This window comes from Pongo abelii, chromosome 15, assembly GCF_028885655.2.
Source record: "Pongo abelii isolate AG06213 chromosome 15, NHGRI_mPonAbe1-v2.0_pri, whole genome shotgun sequence".
In the NCBI taxonomy this organism is placed as follows: domain Eukaryota; kingdom Metazoa; phylum Chordata; class Mammalia; order Primates; family Hominidae; genus Pongo; species Pongo abelii.
The window spans coordinates 72,813,828-72,837,444 of NC_072000.2; the positions used below are offsets into that span (position 1 = coordinate 72,813,828).

The window sequence follows — 23,617 nt, forward strand, 5'->3', positions numbered from 1 at the left end:
CCCAGAAACCCCATTAAGCTATGAGTGAGTAAGGCGGTGGGGGAGAGAGAGAGGGAAAGGGAAAGAGAGACAGAGCAAGAGAGAGAGAGTTTGTGTGTGCACACACAAATACTTCTTCCCCACCCACATTCTTTTGCACATGTCTACCGTTATGTGCATTCCTATGCCATACCCCTTAAACTCTCTCTCCATCAGGTCTTCCTCAACCATCCTCTTCAGGAAGCGTCAGGGCCTCAGAGAAAGGCGAAAGGGCCTAGGCTTTGACTTTCTTTTTTTTCTCTCTCTCTTAGAGACAACATTTTGCTCTGTCACCCAAGCTGAACTGAACTGGGCTCCAGCAATCCTCCCACCTCAGCCTCCTGAGCAGCTAGGACTACAGGTGTGCCACCATACCCAGCTAATTTTTTAATTTTTTGTAGAGGTGGGGTCTCATTACGTTGCTCAAGCTGATCTCAAACTCCTGGCCTCCAGAGATCCACCCACCTCAGCCTCCCAAAGTGCTAGGATTACAGGTATGAGACTTTGCCATTCCAATGAGAATTTTGTCCTTAGCAATCTCATCCAATGGCCGCTGGAGATGTGTGCAGGGCCACAAGAATGAGAAAGGGGGCAATGGAGTGACAGGTGACCTGCTCAGGTGCCCCTCCCCAGACCAAATGTCCCAGGCACACAGCCCATGCCCTCCACCATGGAGTACATTTTCTCCCTGGCTTGCGGCTGAGCTAAAGGACCAGGGATGTGGAAACAGGAGGTGAACTAAGGCACCCTGCCACCCACTGTGGCAGCCGGAGTTTCTTGAGGCTGAGACAAACTAGGATCCAGTACCCTAGATTTTGCCCCAGTTTCTCCACTGAGTATTTACTCAGTGCTCCTGAGCTGATGCCTTCCCCTCTGCCTAGATGAACCACAGCATTTCGGTAAATGCCTCAGCATGTTAGGAGTGCTGGAACATTTATTCTCTTACCTCCCAATTATCCACTCTAATGGAGCAGAACACTTACATGGAAAATCCTAAACATGGAAGATGATTTAAAAATGATTCACCCTGGAACACATGCTTCCAGTTGCTTCTACAGGTTTACCTTGCTAAAGGCGTTTGGCTTCCTTTGCTGTTACAATAAGCTTGCCTGCCTTGAAGAAAAGGTGGCCAGGGCCAAAGGGAAATCAGTCAAGGGAGCCTGTTTTGTCTGAAATAATGCCTCTATGAACAAATGAATTGAGTATAACTGTCTTTTTACATCAGTGTTTCCGTGGAGTTAAGAGAACATCCAAGGCCACTCCTAGCTTGAATATATTAAATTTGTCCTTGTGTTTGGAGCAAGAGTTGTGAAGTCTGTCTGGCCCATCAAATGACCAATGGCTTTTAAGGAAGGACTAAGTGACTTATGACCAGAACAAGGGAGCAGCCTGAGTCAGTCTCCCCAATGTCTACATCGTGTTATTTATACTAGCAAAAAAATAGACACAACCTAAATGTTCGACCATATGGTATTAGGTAAATTAACATCTATATGATGGAATACTATGTAGTCATTAAAATTATGTGTCAGAAGAAGGCTTAATCTCATGGGAAAATGTTCACACCATATTATTCGAGAGAAAAAACAGATTATAAAGCAATATGCATACAATGTAGTAGTTCTGTAAGAAAAAAGTATTATGTGCATTTTAACTGGAAAAATACGTATAAAAATGTTAACAGTGCAATCTCTGGGCAATAAGATTATACTTGACTTTTATTTCTTTTTTGGAATTGTCTTTTTTTTTTTTTCAGGTTTCTTCCCATTAACGTGCATTTTCCCAAATCAGGGGAAAGATACATTAAGAAGAAAAGATTATCTGAGAGACCAGCAGATGTGTTTCCTGTTTCTTATCCCATGTCTATTCTCCATTTTATTTTGGAGATTCAAATTCTTCAGCCCTTTCCACTACAGATGCTTCTGGGGCAAGAGGCACAGAATATCTGATACCCTAAACAACATCACCAGGGGGAATTTCTCACCGACAGTAACAGCTTTGGAAAGGTTTTGTTTCTACCTGGCACTGGGAATTAATCGTATCCAAACTTTTTTTTTTCTAATCAGTAATGACCATCTCCAAGGGGTCCTAGAAGAGTTCCAGGGGTTCATGGAGGACAATTATAAACCTTGACAGCTGCTCAGTGGGTTTTCAACCATGGGGGTGATTCATCCCTTCTTGTAAGCCTTTTCACAGCACCCTAAGCTCAGAGTTTTGAAAATGTGACGAGAAAGAAAGGGGCTGGGGAGAACAATGGCCCTTCTCCTTTTATGGAAGGATGATGAAGGGAATTGGGAGGAACAAAACTAAGGGACTAAGACAATTCAGCTTTTTTTGTCTGGTTCATAGGACCGTGTTCCCCATAGAGTAATGCCCAATGAGTGGACGAAGGGAATAATAAATGAGTTCATAGAAGGAGACAGCTGGGCTGCTGTAAAAGCTCCTGCAAAACAGATAGGCCTGGCACACGCCATTTCTGTCACAGGTTTTAAAGAACCTATATAGCTTTCAGCTACACCTCCTCATCACCACCTCCTACAGAAGCAGAGTCAAGATCATGTCTCTTCCCATCATAAGGAAACAGCACTGTGAATGTTCCAGCTGTCCTGAAGTCACTAATCCTGTCAGGGGCAGACGTTGGCAACACACCCAGAAGGTGGTGGGGAGTGCAGCTGTCCTCCTGGCTGACTGTTCCAGCTGGTCACCTCTGCTGCTCCAAGGGTGCCACGTTACCTAATTCTGGTTCACAGTCAGATGGCGGCTTTTCTTGGCCAGCTTGTCCTTAGAAAATTCGTTCCCTTGTTGTATTGGAAAATTCCTCTTGTGCCTGTCATTGCACACATCAGGAGACCAAGGTTTCCATTTTCTCAGAAGAAATTAGCCAGCTCCTGTCATTGACATGAAGCCTGTTCCTGGAATTTTTTACTCCTCCTCTTAAAGGCATATTCTGGAAGAGGCAATCTGAGAATGGGGCCCGTGCTCTCCCACAGCGGAGAAATAAACTGAGACTAGGCCAGGAGCTGTGCACTGTCTGGGAGAACCATACCCAGTAGGGAGTGGCCAGATCAGTCCCAACACTGAAATTGTTTACTGTCATCCACTCCTGGTTGTTAGGGGACATTGAGGATGACAGGATAGAGAGTAGGGAAGGAAGAACCAGCCAAGGAACATTTTCCCTATAAAATGAGACTCCCACTACTCCTGCCCTTGTTAAGACTTCATACACTATTCCATAGTGTATGCAGCCATAAAAAAGAACAAGATCATGTCTCTTGTAGGAACATGGTTGGAGCTGGAGGCCATTATCCTTATGAAACTAATGCAAGAACAGAAAACCAAATACCACATGTTCTTACTTGTAAGTGGGAGTTAAATGATAAGAACTTATGAACACAAAGAAGGAAACATCAAACACTAGGGTCTACTCACGGGTGGAGGTAGAAGAGGAGGGAGAGGAGCAGAAAAGATAACTATTGGGTACTGGACTTAATACCTGGGTGATGAAATACTCTGTTCAGCAAACCCCTGTAACACAAGTTTACCTATGTAACAAACCGTCACATGTACCCTCCAAACCTAAAATAAAAGTAAAAAAAAAAAGGACACAGATGTAAATTGACCCTGATGGAGAGAACTCTACTCTATCCTTGCCAGGTCATAAAAAGGTGAGATATTTACTTTTCAAATGATTGATGCTGAAATGGAAAGGACTGTATCTCGGGGGCACAAACCCAACAGAGTAAATGAAGATCCTACTGCTTCAGCTCCCGGGATTTGCTAAAGTGGGGACCAGCTTAGAAAAATAGACGGCCATCCTGGAGACCCATGGCGGGCTCGGTCTGATTTTAAATCTAAATTCTGAAGTACAAGTAGCTTCCCAAGAAGAGAAAGCTACTTCTACATAAAGAGTTGGTATCAGTAGGAACTCCTTAAGCCTTACCTTTTTATTATTGATGATGATGAAGTGAAGCTTCCTGTTGATATCATTGTCAGACCAAGCACAGCACACCAACTCAAACCTCATTCATTCATTCATTCATGTGTCCTTTTAACAGATGTCTACTAGACACCTTGTATGTCCATGAACCAAATACCATGCTTAAGACCAAGGATTCAGAAATGTCTTAGCTGTTATTCCCCCTCCAGGAACTCACAGCCAGGAGGAGATGTACTCAGGGAAAAGGAGAAATCACAGTATAACCATTGTAAAATCCTTTCTGATAAAATCACAGTGTCTGATACCCCTGTTCCACATACATATAAAGAAACTAAAGTGTGGAGAAGAGAGGCAAGTCCCGAATTTAGTGTGTAGCGGATCTAGGAGTACAATAAGCATTCCTTGGTCTGGGGTAAATCCCACCAGGACTGTGTTGAGACCCAAATTCCTCTGAGTCCATGGGCCCCTTCAAGTCAGATGAAATTCCAAACAAGCCAGAGCCTAGCTGAACAGTTCCACGGTGCCGGGCTCCAGTGTGTTCTGGAAGGTTCTCGGCTGTGCCTCCAGAAGACGGAGGTGGGGAGGAGCCCCACAGGCCCAGGGCAGTGTCAGGTTCCCTCTTGTCTGTCAGCAGGCATGGAATAGCCTTTAAGAAAATGGAGTATTATTATTATTTGTTTGTTTTTACAGTGACTCAGTCTGTAGTAACTGGGTTAAAGTCCGCTTTGAGAAAAGGAGAACAAAAGACCTCCTGTTAGTGCTGGAAGTTTGCCTTTTAAGATATCACTGAGAGGAACTGGGAAGAAAAAAAAATCCCCAGCAGGGCAGAGGAAGCTGCAGGCCTTCAGGAACACAGCAGCACTTTGGAAAGGAAAACACGGCCGACTTTCATCTCCTGCGCCCTATCTGAGCTGGCCGCTCCCTTTGCCGCTGCTTTATGGCCCACTGCGGTGCTGACCGTCAGACATCAGCCGGTACCCTATTCCCACACTCTTTGAACACAGGGGGCTGCCAGGAGTTGTGGTAGTGTGGGCATATCTCCATAGCCAACCAGCCCCAGGCTGAGGAGGAGGGAAAGGATGTTGCCATACGAAACATACTACGTGCTGGACGTTATTCTAACATTACATATCATAACTCATTTCATAAACACCAAGGAGGCTAGCATCCTCCTTCTCCAGCCACAGCAGAAGTTGCACAAGGTGGAAATCTGGCCCTGCCCTGTTTAGGAAACTCATTGCAAGTAGAGGAACCATGGGGTAAGTAGGCTCCCAAATGGGTAGGACCAGATTGCTAGGTGGTCTCTTCCAGGTTGCAGACTCAGGCCATCTGACTCTAAGACCTGAGAACTTAATCCTACTCTCTTCAAATGAAAACAGAAAGTCAGAGGAAGACAAGAAAGGTTTTCTTCTCACGACCTCCCGTCAGATCAGCCCCATCTACATTAAACTTGTACCCGTGTCCTTCATCAGTCAGCTCAGTGGAAATGTTATTCTCACCCATGGCCACCCAGATCAGGAAATCGGTCTGGACCATGAGTGACATGCTGGTGTTGGCCTTCTTCACTATAATTATGAGAAGCTGGAATGTTCCCCTCCAAGCCTATGAAAGAAGGATGGAGACAAGAAGGAAAAGACAGAAGTTCTGTGAAAGTCTCAGGTCCTTCCTCCTTTCAGAACCACTTCACATAATCCTCTTCCTCCCCAGGGGCTCCCGAAAGATTAGGCTTCACTTGCAGGTCCCAGGCCCTGGCCCTGGAGAGTGGTTGGGCCTTTGGGGTCTCTCAAAGAGCCTAATCATTCTGTTTTCTGAACAAGTCATAGTTTTGCTGACTTCTGACCAAACACCCATTGAAACCCAAGAATGGAAGTGTGATTGTGGTCATCTATACCCTGTCCCACTACAGGACTCCCTGTCCCACGGGATGCGGCAGGCAGGTGTGGGAAAGCCTACCTGAGGAGATGGCCGAGATCATTAAGCAGCGGCCCTCTGATTTTCTGTACAGCCACTCAGTGACTTGGAAGGGATTCTTTGCACTAACAAGCAATGCCTCCACAAACAATGAGTTGAGGGGAAAGACTCAAAAGAGGCCGAAACAATGCTGTTTGGGATGCTTTTCCCTTTGGCTGGCCTCAGGGGACTGGGCCCCTCATGTAATCACGGGAGATTTAGGGCCTAATTAAACTCTGGCATTGGGCCAGCATGCTGGTGGCCCCTTGAGTTTCCCATGTCCACCCATGTCTAGGGTATTAAACTCTAGATTGGGAATGTGTACTGCCTAACTGATCCCACAGGAGCCAGCCCTCATTATCCAACAGGCTGGGTATTGGCAGCCCACAGGGCTAGGCATTGGCAGGTGCAGTCCTGGGGAGGACTGCGTGCCTTTAGGTTAATGGTCCCTACATCTGCACCCTCTGGGGCCACAGTAGAGGGCTTTGTGGATCACCTCTGCCATTGGGACCCCTGGCATTTCCTTCCTTTCATGGCCTGATAAAACACAAGCTCTGAGAGTTAGCAAGCTGATACCCTTTAATCATGCCTTATATTTATAAAGGCCTTTGTCCAGAGAACTCCAAGTGCTCAAAAATGTCAGTTAATTCACTCTCCCAGCCTCCTTTAGGGAAAAGCTGGTGGCAGGTGTCATCATCACCACCAGAGGTGGCCAAAGCATCTTCTTAGTGGGCTGTCCTGGATATTCTTTGCGTTTAAAGAGCATTTTGCTTCTGAGCGCATGTTTGGGTTTTGCACAGCCTGAAGCATAAGGATTGAGGTATTTCCTTACTTTACAGCTCTAGAGAATTCTTGTGTGCGGGTACCGGTGAAACACAAACTGAGTGACTGCATGCTTTCTTGAGTTTGGAAATTTTGTTATTGTTTGGTCTCAGCATTTGCTGGTAGTAAATAAGTAAGCAGAAGTAAGCTGCTTAAGTTCCCATGTAGTCCAAGACAGAGCAGACAAAAGACCTGGTCCCCAAGCCCCACACCTGGCCCCAAGATCCCTCTGGGATTATCTTGTGGCCACTCTCTGAAGCCTCGGACCCTGTAGTTGATCTCATAGCCAAGTCTCACCAGCAACTTTTGGAGGGGGGGGGTCCTGGCAAGAGATGGGTGATGTAGGAATGGCCTATCTGCAGAAGGAGGACAGCCAGGTAGGACATCTGCCTGGCTCTCCTCCTTCCTGGCCACAGACTAGCTTTGTGACCTTGGCTGGCAGCGTCATTTTCATGTCGGCCACAGTTTCCATGCCTATAAACACAATGATGATACCTGCCACCAACTTTTCCCTAAAGGGGGCTGGGAGAGTGCATTAATTAATGTTTTTGAGCACTTGGAGTTCTTTGGAGAAAGGCCTTTATAAATATAAGGCATGATTAAAGGATATCAGTTTGCTAACTCTCAGAGGAAGTACTTAATGGGATCAGGCCTGCATATGTTGATGACTGAGTTTCATTCTTCATTCAGATCTGCACAGGGCTCCCTTCACTCAGCTCTGCCGCCATTCATGTGGTATTCTCCTGTTCTTTCATTTCTATATACTCATAGTAGGGGGCCCACAAATGCTGCCCTCCACATGCAGGCCCACTACCTCCCCTCCCTCTTGTCAAACCCAGTGGCTTTTCCTCACTCTGCATTTTCCTTGTCCTTTCTAGAACATGACACTGGTCACTACCCCTCCTCATCCTTGAAAGTCTTATTCTGTGGTTCCCACAAGCCCAACAGGTCTAAACTGAAGTCATCATTGACCCCAAACCAATTCCCATCCTTACTGCCCTATTTCTCTTCACCATTCTCATGGGCCTGGATTCCAGGTCTTCCTCTCCACTGCCGCCCCCTCTGTGCAAGCCTTATTGTCCCAACCTGCTTGATCCTTTGAAAAGCCCATCCCTGGGCAGAAATGGCAACTGTATGTCCCTAAACTGCCCCCAAAGACCTCTCTGCACCACATTTGACCTCTGGCCCTCCTGTTCCCTAACTGGCCTTGGTCTCCTGCTCCCTTCCGTGGGCCGCTCCAGCTCTGCCCACCACGTGACCTGCCTTCCCGCTTGTCTACCTTCCTGTCTGGTCCCCAGACTCAGCTTGTACTCTTCCTCCCAGCAAGCTGTCTCAACTGCCTGGATTCCCCACAGGACACAGATACTCATATAGATAAACACACACACTAACACACAGACTCATGTAGACATGCACCAACAAACAGACACTCAGACACAGACATACTCATGTGGATATACAGACAGGCACACACATGCAAATACACACAAAGACATACAGACAGGTACATATACACAGATACACACACAGACACACACAGATACACAGGCACAGAGACACATATACTGGCATAAGCATACATACACTGACACACACAAATGCACAAACATACACACACAGTTATGATGTTCACACAAACATAGACATACGTTCACATACCCCTCCCAGCATCCTGACTGGCCCAGCTGACCTCCCTCACCCGCTCTGAACAACCAGCTCTCCCCCCTCCTGCCTTTGTCCAGTCCCATCTCTATTACTCAGGGCTCTCCAGAGAAACAGAACCAACAGGGTTTGATGCGGATAGATGGGTGGGTGGATGGATGATGGATGGATGGATAGATAGATAGAAAGATAGATAGATAGATAGACAGATGGATAGATGATGCATGATAGGTTGATATTAGATGATAGAAAAGCAAATAGAGTTTAAGAAATTGGTTTATGCAATTGTGGAGGCTGGTAAATCTGAAATCTGACCTCAGTCTTTTCTCTTAAGGCCTTTGACTGATTGGATAAGGCCCACCCACATTGCAGAAGGTAATTTCATTACTCAAAGTCTACTGATGGAAATGTTAATGTCATCTAAAGAATACCTTCACAGCAACACCTAGCCTAATATTTGACCAGATATCCGGGTACTATGACCTAGGCAAGTCAACACATAACATTACCCATCATGCTTTTCATCTGGTCAGCAGTGCTCGTATAAATCTCCTGAAACGTTGCTCTCACCACAATGCTTCCCTGCTCCAAAACCTAAACACCCATATGCCTGACATGCAATAGGGACAGATACATATTTGTTGAGTGAATAAATGATGAGGAGCCTTTGGGATGGGCTACACTCTGCTCAATGCAGCAAACCATTTTGAGGGCCCAATGTCTGGAGCTGAGGATATGACTATCAAAGCTGCTCTTACATGTTCCTCTCCCCTCCCTCTAGTATCTCAAGGCCAGAGTCCGACCCTCAGACATCTCTAATCCCCCATAGTACCCAATGGAGTGCCTTATATGGATTAGGCCCTTAATCACTTGTGGGTTAATTTTATTCTCTTTATTGATCCCTATATTAAATTTATCTGAAATATTATAGGTTTTTAGGGCCTCACTTATGAAATCATAAACTGTAGTGCCAAATCTGCTTCCACTTTTGTTTTTAAGGCACACATGCAAAGAGCTATTTCCACAATCAGGAAGGGTGGAAATAGCTCAGAACACTGACAGTGGTCTGTAGGGATGGGTGGCTTCTACGGGATTTTTTATACTTTTCTGTGTCTTCCAAATTGTCCTCTGTGACCACGTGTTGCTTTTACAACCATAAAACAAGTTATCTGTTTTTTTCATTTATCTTTTCGATTTGGGGGTCTGTTCTCAGCTCTTTTTTGGGGTCCCCATCATGCCTTCTGGCTTCCTTTTGAAAATAAGACTACCCGAGACTTCCTTGTAAAAATCTGTGAGGTCATAAAAGGCCAAGTTAACTGCAAATGGTTGTTCTGTTTTAATTCTGTTGAAGTGTCAGGTAACATGGACTTATAATAAAAGCACTTGGGGAGTTAATGATTACTGCTGTTGTCAAGCTGTCCCAAAGACAGAGAGGGAGCCTGGGCATGCCGCGTCTTGCCTTGGGCCGCTCCTTCAGTGTGTCCAGCCCTGCGGCCGCCCTGGCCCCCTGTCCGCATGCTGTCAGGCTGCCTCCGTGCCAGACGACCAACACCCAGCCACAGTGGAAACGACTGTTCCTTCAACTTTCTTCAGCCCCTGCCTGCTGGGGTCTCCGGAGGGAAGCGTTCACTCTAGCCCAAATGAAACAGAGCTCCAGAAAAAACACAGTGGAGGCCACAGCCGCCTCAGGCCCTGAACTTTGTATTTCTTAGCCCGCCAGGATTGCTGGCTGCTGGGTGTCATGTAACTCCCAAAAATGTGAAGGGAAAAACCAAAGAGCCTGAGAAGCGCAGACGTCTCCTGGCTGGAGAGTTCGTCTAGAAAGTCGCCTTTCATGGTGAGGCCAGGTGCACACGAGAGTGGCTGGAGAAGGTGGGGTGAGCCCAGAACAGGGAGGCCCGGCCCACTCCCAGGCTGAAACTCCAAGAAACTCCCCCTGCACAAGGCCACGCCAGTGAAGTCCCCTTCCTTCTGGAAAGGGTCCTACACAAATTGCTAGGGGTTCCAGTGTGATATTTGACAAGTGCAAAGGGCTGGAAATATTCTAGAGATTTTTCAGCTTCGTACAATTATTGGTGGCCACTGAGCCCATCTCACCTCCTGCGGTGTCCCGCCAGTGGCTGCACCGGCCAGGCGGGGCTGCCTTTTGTCCCTGATCCTGTCAGCCCTCCAGTAAAGTGTGCTTCACCAGGTGCCCCAGGAGAGCAGGGGGCCAGCTCCATGTCCTCATGGGTGTGCAGCCCCTCAGCCCTTCCTCGGCCCTGCCCGTTAACAGCTGTGACCACAGAAAATGCCCCAGCGGCAGCACCATGGTCTCTGGGGCTGCCCTCCTGCCTCCCTCTAAGTCATCGAATGTCAAGGTTGGAGAAATCTTCGTGCCCATGGGCCCTCCTCCTCATTGATGAGCAGAGCACTGGCTCAGGCTCCCTGAGGACAGGGCCAGGCTGCTCTGGTCTCATGTACTTTTGTGTTCTGGGAGCCTAGCACATGGTAGGGCTCCCTGAGTGGGTGGTCAGCGAGTGAGTGAGTGAATGAATGAGTGAGTGAACTAGCTCCTGTGTTCTCGTCTTTTCTTCAGAGAGTCACACTTTGGACAGGTCATATTTACTCCATCCCCTCAGCTTTTCAGTAAAATGAGCCCACCAGTGTTCATTTCCTTCATATAACCGCTGGCATCAAGCCAGCAACATTGTGGCTCCTCAGACACCCACCAGTGTGGCCAGGGTGGTGCTGCAGCCTCCCTCGCTCCAGCCCTCAAGGGAGGCCTCACTGACATCAGCCTCTGCATTAGTTTCTTATAGGGCTGACCTGGTCAAGTTTTACTTAAAATAACAGAAATTCACTCTTTCACATTTCTGGATCCGAGAAGTCCAAAATTAAGGTGTCACAGCAGGGCGAGTTCCTTCTGGGTGCACTGAGGGAGAGCCTGTGTTATATGTAAAACATTTATTTAGAAACAGAATGCTTGTTCCCTGGTGCTGCAAAGAAATGGCACTCGAACATAAATTTAATTCTCTCAGCAAGGCCAATTTTAGTTTCTGCAGAAAGGGTGCTCATCGCAGATGGAACAATGGCAAGAGCACACTCGAACAAAGGAGGGAATCAATTTTTATTCCTTACACAGTTTGTCCCTGCTACTGTGTCTTGTCTCCATTGGCTGGAGCCAGACCTCACAATCTAAACTAAAACCCGACTGGCTAACAGTTTAACAAGAAGGGAAACTTTGAAGAGGAAGTTTTACTTTCTACAGCCTGTCCCAGGCCTCCTTTAGCCCCTGGTGTGCTTGGGCGTGCACCTCCATCGGCACATATGCTCTCTCTCTCTTCTCATAAGGACAGTAGTCAGATTGGACAAACGGCCTACCCCACTCCTGTGTCTTAACTAATTACATCTACAGCGACCGTATTTACAAATAAGGTCACGTTCTGAGGCTCTGGAAAGCACATGAATTTGGGGGGACTCTATCCAACACAGTACAGCCTTTCTGCCCCCCTGCAAAGTTTCATCTTGCTCTCCACCTGCCCCTAACTTCTGCACCCTTTCTTTAGCTGGGGGTGGGCTTCTGGAATGCAGTCTCATTTGCCCGCTAGTCTAAATGTGGTTGGTAGGGGACATGCTGTCTGTGCCACTGTTTCCCGCCAGGGACATAGACACTCTCAGGATCCCTGAACTCTGAAGTCTAAACTGTCAGTCAGTGTCCCCAGCGGAAGCTGCACTTGAGAATCACCGGGGAGCTTTTAAAACACAGTGTGCCCTAACCACACTCCCAGGAACTCTGGTGCACTTGGGCCGGGTGGGACTCTGGCATGAGTATTGTTTGAAAGTTCATCAGGTGATTCTCATGTGCAGCCTAGGACCGGAACAACTGCGTAAGATGCTGTGAAAACAGCTCCATCTCACCTTCACCAGGAATATGGGCAGCTCACTGCCTAGTGAGGCTCAAATACCCATTAGGAAGAGCCAAGCCAGGCTTCTCAGGGTGGGTTCCCTGGCAACACTTCCCAAACTCTCCCACCAAGCTCCCAGAAGGCAGGAGGGAGCAAACACATACTCTGCAGAACCGGAAACAGATGGCAGTAAGCACCACATGTCCTTGAAGTTTTCTGTTTTGCTTTTAAAATTGGAATTTTTGCATCTTCTTCTACAATATCACCATCTTGTTTTACAACCTAAAAAAAGATTTCATTATGTTGACTTTTTTTCCTCCAAAAATATCTGAGTGTAGAAATGAGGCTCCGGAAAGGTATGCCATGTTTAAACTGTGGTTTTGTATGGTCCTTGACACACCATTGGGTTCCCTGGGGTTGCTGACTTTGAAAAACCCAGCCACAAAGGGTTAAAGAGGGTGGGAGCCAATCTGTTTAACCTTTGGAAGGAATCACATCTTAGACGAAAACCTAGGCACAGAGAAGTTAAGCAGCTCATTCAAGATGACACAGTTTGTTACTAACTGAGTCGGAACTGTACCTCAGGACCCACCTTTCCCACTGCACTGATCTGGGGCAACTGCTAATTTGCTGTGTGACCTTATATAGGTGTCTTTACTTCTCTGTGTCAGTTTTCCTACCCATAAGATGATGATAACATCTGATCCACCCAACTCCTTTAGTAGTTGAGGAGGCTCCGGTGTGTAGAGGCATGTTGAAATTAGGGAGTGTCACATGCAAACTGTGGCATGTCATATGCAAATTATGGAGTGTCATATGTAAATTATAAAGTGTCACATGTAAAGACAAGGCGCCATAATTTAAGTCCAGCCTCACACTTCTAGGTGAGGCACAGTGATTGCAGCAAGAGTGACTTTTCCAGGGTCATGCGGGCGGGCCACTGAGGGAAACACAGTGTAGTGCACCCAGCCCCTCTGAGCCCATGGAGAGGCTTAAGTGAGCTCCAGTGTTCCAGTTCCAGGGAAGGCTGAGGCCGGGAGCTCATGCCAGCACTTCTCTTTGCTCTCCATTGGTCCCAGCTTTTATCTGCCCAGCACCAGTTTGAAAACAACCTTCTTGTCCCAATCCTGAGAGTATCCTTTCGAAAGAGTAAGTAATGGAAAAATGCGTGGCAAACAACAACAATGCCAGCACCTTCTTTCTCCTTTCACAAGGCCACAGAGACCCTCCCCCACAGCCCATCTCTTCCAGAGGAAGTCTGCGGCCAGCCCTGCTCCAGACCCCTCCCTTGCCAGCCCAGGCCCATGAGGCTCCTCAGCCCACGTCCGCCCTTTTCTGTTTACACTGGGAGATGAGCTTCTGCCGAGCTTAAGTGCAGTTCTGGCCCTTTTGTTTGTTTTTAAGTCAAGTTACAACTTTGCTCCTGGATTTATTGCAAATTCCATTTATCTTCTTCTTCCCGGGGTCTCTGCACAAAGCCTTTGTGCCTTCCTCTTCTGCTGTGGACAAATACCATGGGGCACCAGGAAAGGACGGGGAGCACACAGCCCCGGGGAGGTGCACTCTAAGGGGGGCCAAAGCCATCCTGTGGGGTGCTGGGGAGGAAGAAGGGGGCTGGCAATGTAGGAGGAGGGGCTGTCAATTGCCCAGGAGGACAGGCCCGGCCCTACCTCCTGCCCCTTCTCACACAGGCCTCCAGAGGAAAGAAGAGCCAGGCCAAAAGGCAAAGAAATCCCAGACCTCAGGGGAAGGAATCAAGAAAGGAAGGTTCTGGTTTGAGTGGAAGGAGCCCGTGGCAGTTTCTAGCCAGGGTGGTATGAGGCCAAAGGTCCTGAGAGGCCTAAGAAAGGACACCGAGGTCTGATGAGGGTGGTAGGCCTGAGGGCTGGGCACGGCACATGCCATGGGAGACCACCCCAGGTGCAGCTGGGCACCAGCACAGCCTCTCAGCTTCCCTGCCGTTCTCTTAGGCCTCCCCAACCCTCTCCAAACACCACATTTCCAGAAACTGCTGATGAAGAGCAAACAACTCCAAACTGAAGCTCACCAGGGAGAGAAAGAGAATCAAACTGAGCTGAACAAATTGCAAGTGGGGCGTCCAGCTGTGCTGTTGGCTTGTCTCTCTAAGAGGGGAAGTGCTGAGGGCCTGTCCCCCACCGCCACCCCGAGTCCTTCCCTGGTGCGAGTTCCCTGGCTTGTGAGCACGCAGGAGATGCTCGGCTTCAGAGGGGCCTTGCTTGAGCGTGGTGAGGAAGTCCCGGGTCTGTGAAAGAGGAACTGCTGGACTCTCCCTGCCTAAGGGCCTGACCTAGAATGGGGCTTTAACCTCCTTGGAGGAGGAGAGCAGCTGCAGGTAGCTGGCAGCTGCAGGTAGCTGGCGGCTGCAGAGTACTCCTGGGCAGGCTGCAGGGCCGTGGGTCAGCAGCTGAAGGAGCCACCTTTCATACCCTCCCCTCAGCATCACAGTTCCCGGGCACGAAACTCAGGCATCAGCACCTCAGCCCAGGCCCTCAAGGAGTGGGGTTAAGTGAGCATCAACAGAGCAGGCCCCCTTTGCCTCTGGGAGCCTCCTGGCTTCCCAACAAGTGCTGTTGCTGAATGAAGAGGAGGGCTGTCCACAGCAGTTTCCCCAGCCAAGGCTCTGGGCTCCAGCCCTGCTGGTCCCTCTTCCTCTGTCACCCATCAGCTCTGCAGCCAGCCCGGATACTCCCTTCTCCATGCTGTGGCCCCTCCTCCGGGGCCCCCACTTCTCAACCTCTGCACTGGTCTATCTGTCACTTACCTGCCTGGCTCCCTCAGACACCTCCAGCCATCTACCCTGAGACCTTGGCTGCTGATGTCCACTCTCTGGCCGCAGCTTCCTCCCCTCACCTGTCCCTTCTCCTGCGCTCACCCTGGCTCTTGTGCCCCCACCTCTCCCCCTAGAAGCTTCCCTGTGCTCCCTTGCCCGCCTGATCTCAGGCATTCAGCACTCTCACTCTCGACTTTCCCCAGGCCTGCCCCGAGGGCCCCTCATGGCCATCCACTCCATTCACTCCAAACCTTCGGCTGCCAGGCCCCAGAGGAGGTGCGGCTGCAGGCCCAGCACAGGCTGAGTCTGGCTCTCCCCTCAGGCCACTGTCAGTTGGCCACTGTCACTCTCCTCAGATGCCCCAGATCCCCACTTCTACCTTCTACCTGCAGAATCTCTCAGCACCCCCCTTACTGAGCAGGTCCAGGCCTTCCCACAGGGCCCCTGGAGTCTCCTCTCACCCCCCTCAGAGCTCTCTCACTCACACCACTACCCTTCCTTCCCTCGAGAGCAGAGGATGTCCCCACCTCCTTTGCAAAACTAACTTCCATACCTGGGTCCAAATGCAACAGCTCCTGTGTCTTCCACACCAAGTGGCCGCCGTCCTCAGCCTGGACCGGAAGCTGCGTGGCAGCAGGATCTCCAGTGCTTCCAGTGCACAGCCACAAGCATGGCGTCCTCTTCCTTGTCCTAAAAGGGCTTCCCTTAGACGGCTTTCTCTCAGCACACCATCTCTGCTCTTGTCCCCTTTATCACACACTTCTCATTGTGTCCTTTCACCTTCTTCTTCTCCAGCCCTGGCCATCGGCTGCTACTGAAGGCCATTCTCAGTGGCCTCCTCACGACAGTGGCCCAGGAGCCAACCCCCTAGCTGCCTCCTGAGAGTTTCTGGGCTTTCCACCCACCCTTTGCCTCCCCTCCATGGGTTCTCCTGGTGACTTCCTGCCAAGCTTCCATTTTCTTTCCATCCCCGTGCTTTTTACTTGCTCCTCTGCCCGCTGGGCCTCCCCTCCCAGCACATTGCTTCTATCTCCTCCGCGTCCACATCTTCAGCCAGTGCTTCCATGAGCCCCCGATTTCCAGCTCCCCAAATCCCCACATTTCTACCGGCCTACTCTGCTGGTCGTCTCTGCTTAGACACCCTGCAGAACTTCTCACGAAATTGAACTGATATCTCCTCCCCAAACCTCTCCTTCAGGCTACTTGTCTCTTCTGTATTTCTACCCTCCCCACTGCCCAGGCTCAAAACCCAACATTCTCTTCATCTCTTTCTTCTCTGTCTCCCTGCATGTCTGATCAGCCTTCAGATGCCTGAAGGAGCTTCTGCACTATTTTTCAGATCCCTCCCACTCCGGTGTTGCTATCTGAATTCAAACCCTTTCCTTCTCCTCCCTGGACCTTACCTCTCAGTCTTTGGGCCTCCCCTCCCATGGTTTCCCTCTCCTTGGACACAGAGCCCCTCAGAGTGGCCCATCTCCCTTTTAGAAACCCATTATGAGCTCCACATGTATGTGGCTCCCCTGCCAGGAACAGGCCTCCCGTGTCTTCCAGTACAACCTCACTGCCACCACCGTCACTCAGCAGATGTTGCCTGAGTCCCTGCTATGTGATATGTACCTGTGCTCACACCATAGCCACCTGCTGCTCACTCCCAGAGCTGCCCCTCTGCACCTGCCCAGTCTTCTGGTCCCTCTTTTGGTTCGCCTGTTTTATCTTCCAGAGACACCTCCTCTTCTTTACATCCATTTCCACCCATCAGCACCTTATTCAACCATACTCAAGGCCTACCTCCTCCAAAGGTGAAACCAATTTCTCTCCTGCCTCATTTTCCCTTAAAATACTGTTCGTTCCCTATTACAACCACATCTGAATGTGTGTGTGTGTGTGTGTGTGTGTGTGTGTGTGTGTGTGTCATCTCCCTAGTTGTGTAAGCCTGCAGGCCATGAACAGTTATTATTCAATGTTGTTTCCTACACATCTTTAATAAAAGTTTGTTGCATTTAAATCAGATCTTATTCTCTCATTTCTTTTTTTTTATTTATTTTTCTTTTATTATTATTATTATTATTATACTTTAGGCTCTATGGTACATGTGCGCAACGTGCAGGTAAGTTACATATGTATACATGTGCCATGCTGGTGCGCTGCACCCACCAACTCGTCATCTAGCATTAGGTATATCTCCCAATGCTATCCCTCCCCCCTCCCCCCACCCCACAACAGTCCCCGAAGTGTGATGTTCCCCTTCCTGTGTCCATGTGTTCTCATTGTTCAATTCCCACCTATGAGTGAGATTACTCTCTCATTTCACAGTTGTTAGAACTGTGGCCAGAGTCAGCCCCAGGTCAGAATGCTGATCAGCAGCAGACTCACATCCCAGCCCTACCTTCCTGATACCTGATGCGGTGCTCAGAAAAACAAGGAATCTCAGGCTGTTACCCAGTGTCTCCATGTGCCCTCCACGGATGCACTCAACTGTCCTTTCTTCTGCTCTTCCTCCTACAAACTGGGCAACTGGAATCAGAACAGAGACTTTGGATGAGCATCCAGTGTTACCCAGCCTAGTTTTTCACCACAACTTCCAGATCTACATTTAACATCCAACAGCAACTATAATTCTACTTTCTGAACCTCCAGGGAAATTGCTTCCTTGTCCCTTTCAGCAAAGGATGTCATGGTTTTACAATGTCTCCAGTGAAAAACTTCTTCTCTACATCTTCCTCCCACTCCTACAACCCTTGATCCCCACGTGAGCGCTCATTTCCTCCAGCTGGGTCTTCTGCAGAGTGATTAGAGCTTCTGCCCTCCCTGCAGCATCTCTATTGTAAAAGGATTGCTGAAGCTTATTAAGTCTTGCAGCTCCTAGGAGGAAAGGTACCACATAGAAATAAAACAAATCAACAAATAAGTGTGTTTTGTAGAAGTTGAATAGGACTCCACCTATCTGCATGAGCGTGCACACTGTGCAGTCACACAGGCAGTCTCAAATGGGAATTTGGAAAAAGCTAAGCTTTTTCACTTGAGAAAGGTTTACATATTCTTTGCACCTGGGCACAGACAGCACAGGCTGTTCTCAGGACTCCCACCAGATTAGGCCTGGGACATCACAGAGCCTGTCAGGTCCACATATGCTTTCTAGTCTCCTTGCTTCCAGTCTAGCTGTGGCCTGACTCCAAGTCCAGTGTAAGATTTTTTTTTTCAGCAATAAGGAATCGGTTCATTCACCTGTACAAAAACCAGTGGGAGGATCATGCATGAAGCTCATATCCTTGCTGTGAATTTCAAAGGACTGGCTAAGTAAATAAAATTATCATGACAACCTGAGCTGGCATAGATTGCATTGATTGCTGCTAATGGCCAAAATGGACATTTTAAAAGTGCTCCACACTGCATTCTACACAACTTGGGACAGAAAAATAGCTGTTGCTATTAAGGAGCTGATGGTCTCCTTCAAGGGTAAGCTGGAACAGGCTGACCCAGGAAAAGGCACTCCCAGTTGAATGCTTTCGCTTGCGTGGGAAGTCCAGCTGTCTCAATGGGGCCCAGGAGACAGACTGACGAGGGACGAATTCCTGTGTTTGGGACTGGGCTTGAAAAATCTCCTGTTTGTAACACTCAACTTGTAGAAGAGCAGAAAGAATTTCCAGCTGTCAACAGGATGAGGGGAGCCCTCCTGATTCTGTCTGGGGATGTGTTTGCACTCCAGAATCTGCTATCCTTCCTCTTGCTATCCTTCCCGGCTACCACATCAAACACCTGGTCCCATGGGCCAGCTCTGGAACAAGAGGACTCTTTGCCATCAAGGAATACAAGTGGCCAAAGGACAAATATTGTGTGATTCCACTTACATGAGGTACCTAGAGAAGTCAAATTCACAGAGACAGAAAGTAGAGTGGAGATTACCAGAAGCTGGGGTGGAGAGAGGGGAATGGGGAGTTAATGTTTTGTGGACACGAAGTTTCTGTTTTTCAAGACGAAGAAGTTGTGGAGATGGATAATGGTTATGGCTGGACATCAGTGAGAATGTACTTAACACCACTAAACGGTACAGTTAAAAATGGTTACAGCGATAAATTTTATGCTATGTATATTTGACGATAATTTAAAAAAAAGGAAGGAAAAAAGAAAAGAAGGAAGGGAGGAAGGAAGGGAGGAAGGAAGGGAGGGAAGGAGGGAGGGAGAGGGGGAGGGAGGAAGGGGAAGGGAGGAAGGGGGAGGGAGAGAGGGAGGAAGGAAATGCAAGTAGGAACTCAGCCCTGGTCACAGCACTGCTGGGAAAAGATAGGTGACTCTTCATCCTGCTGTAAAGAGAGGTGTGTGTGTGTGTGTGTGTGTGTCCCTGCAGGAGTGAAAATGGACCCACAAACCACATGGTTAATGAGGTGAGCATACTGAACCAAGCTATTTAATATCTGGGCCTGCCCCATGACTAATAGTCCAGGTCATTCTGCATAATGCAGACCAATATAAGATTGTTAGTGGAGGCCAGACGTGGTGGCTCACGCCTGTAATCCCAGCACTTTGGGAGGCCAAGGTGGGCAGATCACCTGAGGTCAGGAGTTCAAGACCAGCCTGCCAAACATGGTGAAACCCTGTCTATACCTGTCTATACTAATAATACAAAAAAATTAGCCGGGCATGGTGACTCACGCCTATAATCCCAGCTACTTGGGAGGCCGAGGCAGGAGAATTGCTTGAACCCAGGAAGTGGAGGTTGCAGTGAGCCAAGATCACACCATTGCACTCCAGCCTGGGCAACAAAAGCAAAACTCTGTCTCAAAAAAAAAAAAAAAGATTATTAGTGGAAGTTGTTCTTTTTTTTTTTTTTTTTATTTGAGATGGAGTCTCGCTCTGTCACCCAGGCTGGAGTGCAGTGGCACGATCTCAGCTCACTGCAAGTTCCGCCTCCCAGGTTCATGCCATTCTCCTGCCTCAGCTTCCTGAGTAGCTGGGACTACAGGAGACCACCACCACACCTGGCTAGTTTTTTAAATATTTTTAGTAGAGATGGGGTTTCACCGTGTTAGCCAGGATGGTCTCGATCTCCTGACCTCATAATCCGCCCGCCTCGACCTCCCAAAGTGCTGGGATTACAGATGTGAGCCACCACGCCCGGCCGGAAGTTGTTCCTTAAATGGCTAAGAGCCTTCATAATATTCTTGGGAGGGCGAGTGAGAGGCCATTTCTCCATAACTTGCTCAGAAGCACATTTTAGTTGTTCTAAGAATGACTCGATTTTTGGAGTCAGAGAGGTTGGGGCTAGAGTTTAGGGCCCGCTGTGAATGTGAACATACTTTTTTATAAACTGTAAAGTGCCTCGCTATGATCCTTTATTCTTTCAATTCAGCCTATGAGTGAAAGTTAGCAATAGACTTTAAAGAACTCATCTCCAGGAAAGTAAGCATAGATACTAAAATACAAAATTCAACCTCTACTCCCTGTTACATGATTTTTCAGGCCTCAGAGGCAGCCTGGTAGCAATCACAGCTAAGAACAAAGGTCCTAAGAGCTGGACTTTTTGAAAAAATAGACTCTGTAGCCTTTGTAGGGAGGAGTTGGTCTGAGTTGAACCATATTGCTGAGAAGAGCTTCTCATTAAGCCTTTATCAATTATCAACACTGGGGCATAAAATCATTTATACCAAATACTTATTTTTTTAATTGAGATATAATTGACATACCATAAAATTCACCCTCTTAAAGTGTACAATTCAATGATTTTTAGTATATTCACAAAATTGTGCAATTATCACCATTATCTAGTTCAGAATATTTTCATCACCCCCAAAAGAGACTCCATATGCATTGGCCGTCACTCCCCATTCCTCCTTCCCCTTTCCTCTGGCAACCACTATTCTACTGTCCATCTCTATAGATTTGCTTATTCTGGACATTTCATATAAATGGAATTATACAATATGTGACCTTTTGTATTTGGTTTCTTTCAATGAGCATACTGTTTTCAAGGTTCATCCATGTTGTAGCATGTATTGGAATGTCATTTGTTTTCATAGCTGAATAATATTCCATGGTATGGATAGACCACATTTTGTTTATCTGTTCATCAGTTGATGCACATTTGAGTTGTTTCCACTTTCTGGCTAAAATGAATAATGCTGCTATGAACATTCATATACAGTGTGTGTGGACATGGATTTTCAATGCTCTTGGGTACATACCTAGGAGTAGAAATGCTAGTCATATGAGCAATTGACCTAGCTTATATGTTTAACTTTTGGAGAAAACACCAAACTGTTTTCCAAAGCAGCTACACCACTTCACATTCTAACCAGTAACATATGAGGCTTCCAATCTGTCTACATTCTCAAAACACTTGCTATTGTCTCTTTATTTTTTATAGCCATCTTAGTGGGTGTGAAGTGGTATGTGCATCTCTTCATGTTCTTATTGGCCATTTGTGTGTCTTCTTTGGAAAAATGTCTATTCAAATCCTCTGCCTATTTAAAAAAATTGGTTGTCTTTTTATTGTTGCATTGTAAAAGTTCTTTATATATTCTTGATATAAGTCACTTATCATATATGTGATTGCAAATACTTTTCCCATTCCACAGGTTTTATTTTCACTTCATTTTTTATTTTAATGAAGTTCAATTTACCTATTTTTTTTAATATCATAGCTAAGACACCATCACCTAATTCAAGGTCATAAAGAATTACACCTATACTTCTAAAAGTTTTTCACTTTTAGCTCTTACATTTAAGTCTTTGATCCATTTTGAGTTAATTTTTGTATAAGCTGTGAGGTAAGATTCCAACTTCATTCTTTTACATATGACTATCCATGTGTTCCAGCACTACTTGTTGAGAGGACTATTCTATCCCTATCGACCTATCTTGGTAATCAAGTTAAAAATGGGCCTTTCTTCTTTTCTAATGTAAGCATTTACATTAGAATAAATAAAATTCCTTCTAAATGCTAAGTGAAATAAGCCAGACACAAAAGGCCACATAGTGTAGGATTCTACTTATATGAAATATCCAAAATGGGCAAATATGTAAAAACAGAAAGTAGATTCATGATTTACAAGGGATACAGGAAAGAGTTTGGACTGGCTGCTAATAGGTATAGCATTTCTTTTCAGGTGATGAAAATTTTCAGGAATTAGATAGTGGTGATTATTGTATAACATGGTGACTATAATAAAAACCACTGAATTGTACACTTTAAAATGGTGATGTCTTCATTTTCATTCAGTTCAAAATAATTTTAAATTATCTTTGCATTTTCTTCTTTGACCCATAGACTACGTAAAATATAATGTTTAACTTCCAAATATTTGTGTATGTTTCTGAACATTTTTCTGTGTTTTACTTCTAATTTAATTATTTTGTGGTGAGATTTCAAATTTTAAAAATTTGTTTAGTTTTTTTTTTATGGTCCAAATTATAGTCTATCTTGGTGACTGTTCCATGGAACTTTAGAATAAATATGTATTCTGCTATTGTTGGGTGGAGTCTTCTGGAAATGTCAGTTAGATCAAGTTGATTGATACTTTTATCTTTTTTTTTTTTTTGAGACAGAGTCTCACTCTGTCGCCAGGCTGGAGTGCACTGGCGTGATCTCAGCTCACTGCAACCTCCGCCTCCTGGGTTCAAGCGATTCTCCTGCCTCAGCCTCCCAAGTAGCTGGGACTACAGGTGCATGCCACCACGCCCAGGTAATTTTTGTATTTTTGGTAGAGATGGGATTTCACCATGTTGGCCAGGATGGTCTCGATCTCTTGACCTTGTGATCCACCCACCTTGGCCTCCCAAAGTGCTGGGATCTTCTATATCCTTACTGGTTTACTGATTTTTCTGACTATTTGTTTTATTAATTCTTGAGAGAGGAATGATGAAATATATATATTCAAACTATGACTGTGGATTTGTCTATTTCTTCTTTAAGTTTTGTCAGTTTTTGTTTCATATATTGTGAAGCTCTGTTAGCAGGTACACAAACATTTAGAATTGTTAAATCTTCTTAAATTTTTCTTTTTTTTTTTTTTTTGAGATGGAGTCTCGCTCTGTCACCCAGGCTGGAGTGCAGTGGCGTGATCTCTGCTCACTGCAAGCTCTGCCTCCCAGGTTCACACAATTCTCCTGCCTCAGCCTCCCAAGTAGCTGGGACTACAGGCGTCCGCCACCACGCCCAGCTAATTTTTTGTATTTTTATTAGAGACGGGGTTTCACTGTGTTAGCCAGGATGGTCTCGATGTCCTGACCTCGTGATTCGGCTGCCTCAGCCTCCCAAAGTGCTGGGATTACAGGCGTGAGCCACCGCACCTGGCTTAAATTTTCCTTTTTATCACTATGAAATTGTCTCTCTTTATCTATGGTGCTATTCCTTGTCTTAAAGTCTTCTTTTTTTATTATTAATATAGCTACTCCAGCTCTCTTGTGATAAGCATTGCACAGCATATCTTTTTTCATTCTTTTACTTTTAAACTATTTGTGTTTTTATATTTAAAATGAATTTCTTGCTTTTTAAATCCAGTCTGATAGTGCCTGACCTTTAATTGGGGTATTTGGACCATTTGCATTTAATTA

At 46.7% G+C, this 23,617-nt stretch overlaps 1 protein-coding gene across 10 annotated transcripts in view; it reads left to right on the top strand.

Moving 5' to 3' along the window:
* Positions 1-22,836, top strand: part of RAD51B (RAD51 paralog B) — a 799,436-nt gene extending 776,600 nt beyond the window's left edge. For 6 of the 10 annotated variants that reach the window (XM_054530766.2, XM_063715899.1, XM_054530772.2 and 3 more), the window contains one exon: positions 22,610-22,836. In XM_054530766.2, coding sequence (XP_054386741.2) covers positions 22,610-22,821 — 212 coding nt within the window. In that variant the 3' untranslated portion in view covers positions 22,822-22,836. Of the gene's footprint in view, positions 1-290; positions 3,641-22,609 lie in introns of those variants that run through there. The other 4 variants (XM_063715898.1, XM_054530771.2, XM_003778325.5 and 1 more) reach the window with 3 other exon arrangements.
* The last annotated feature ends 781 nt before the right edge of the window (positions 22,837-23,617 follow it).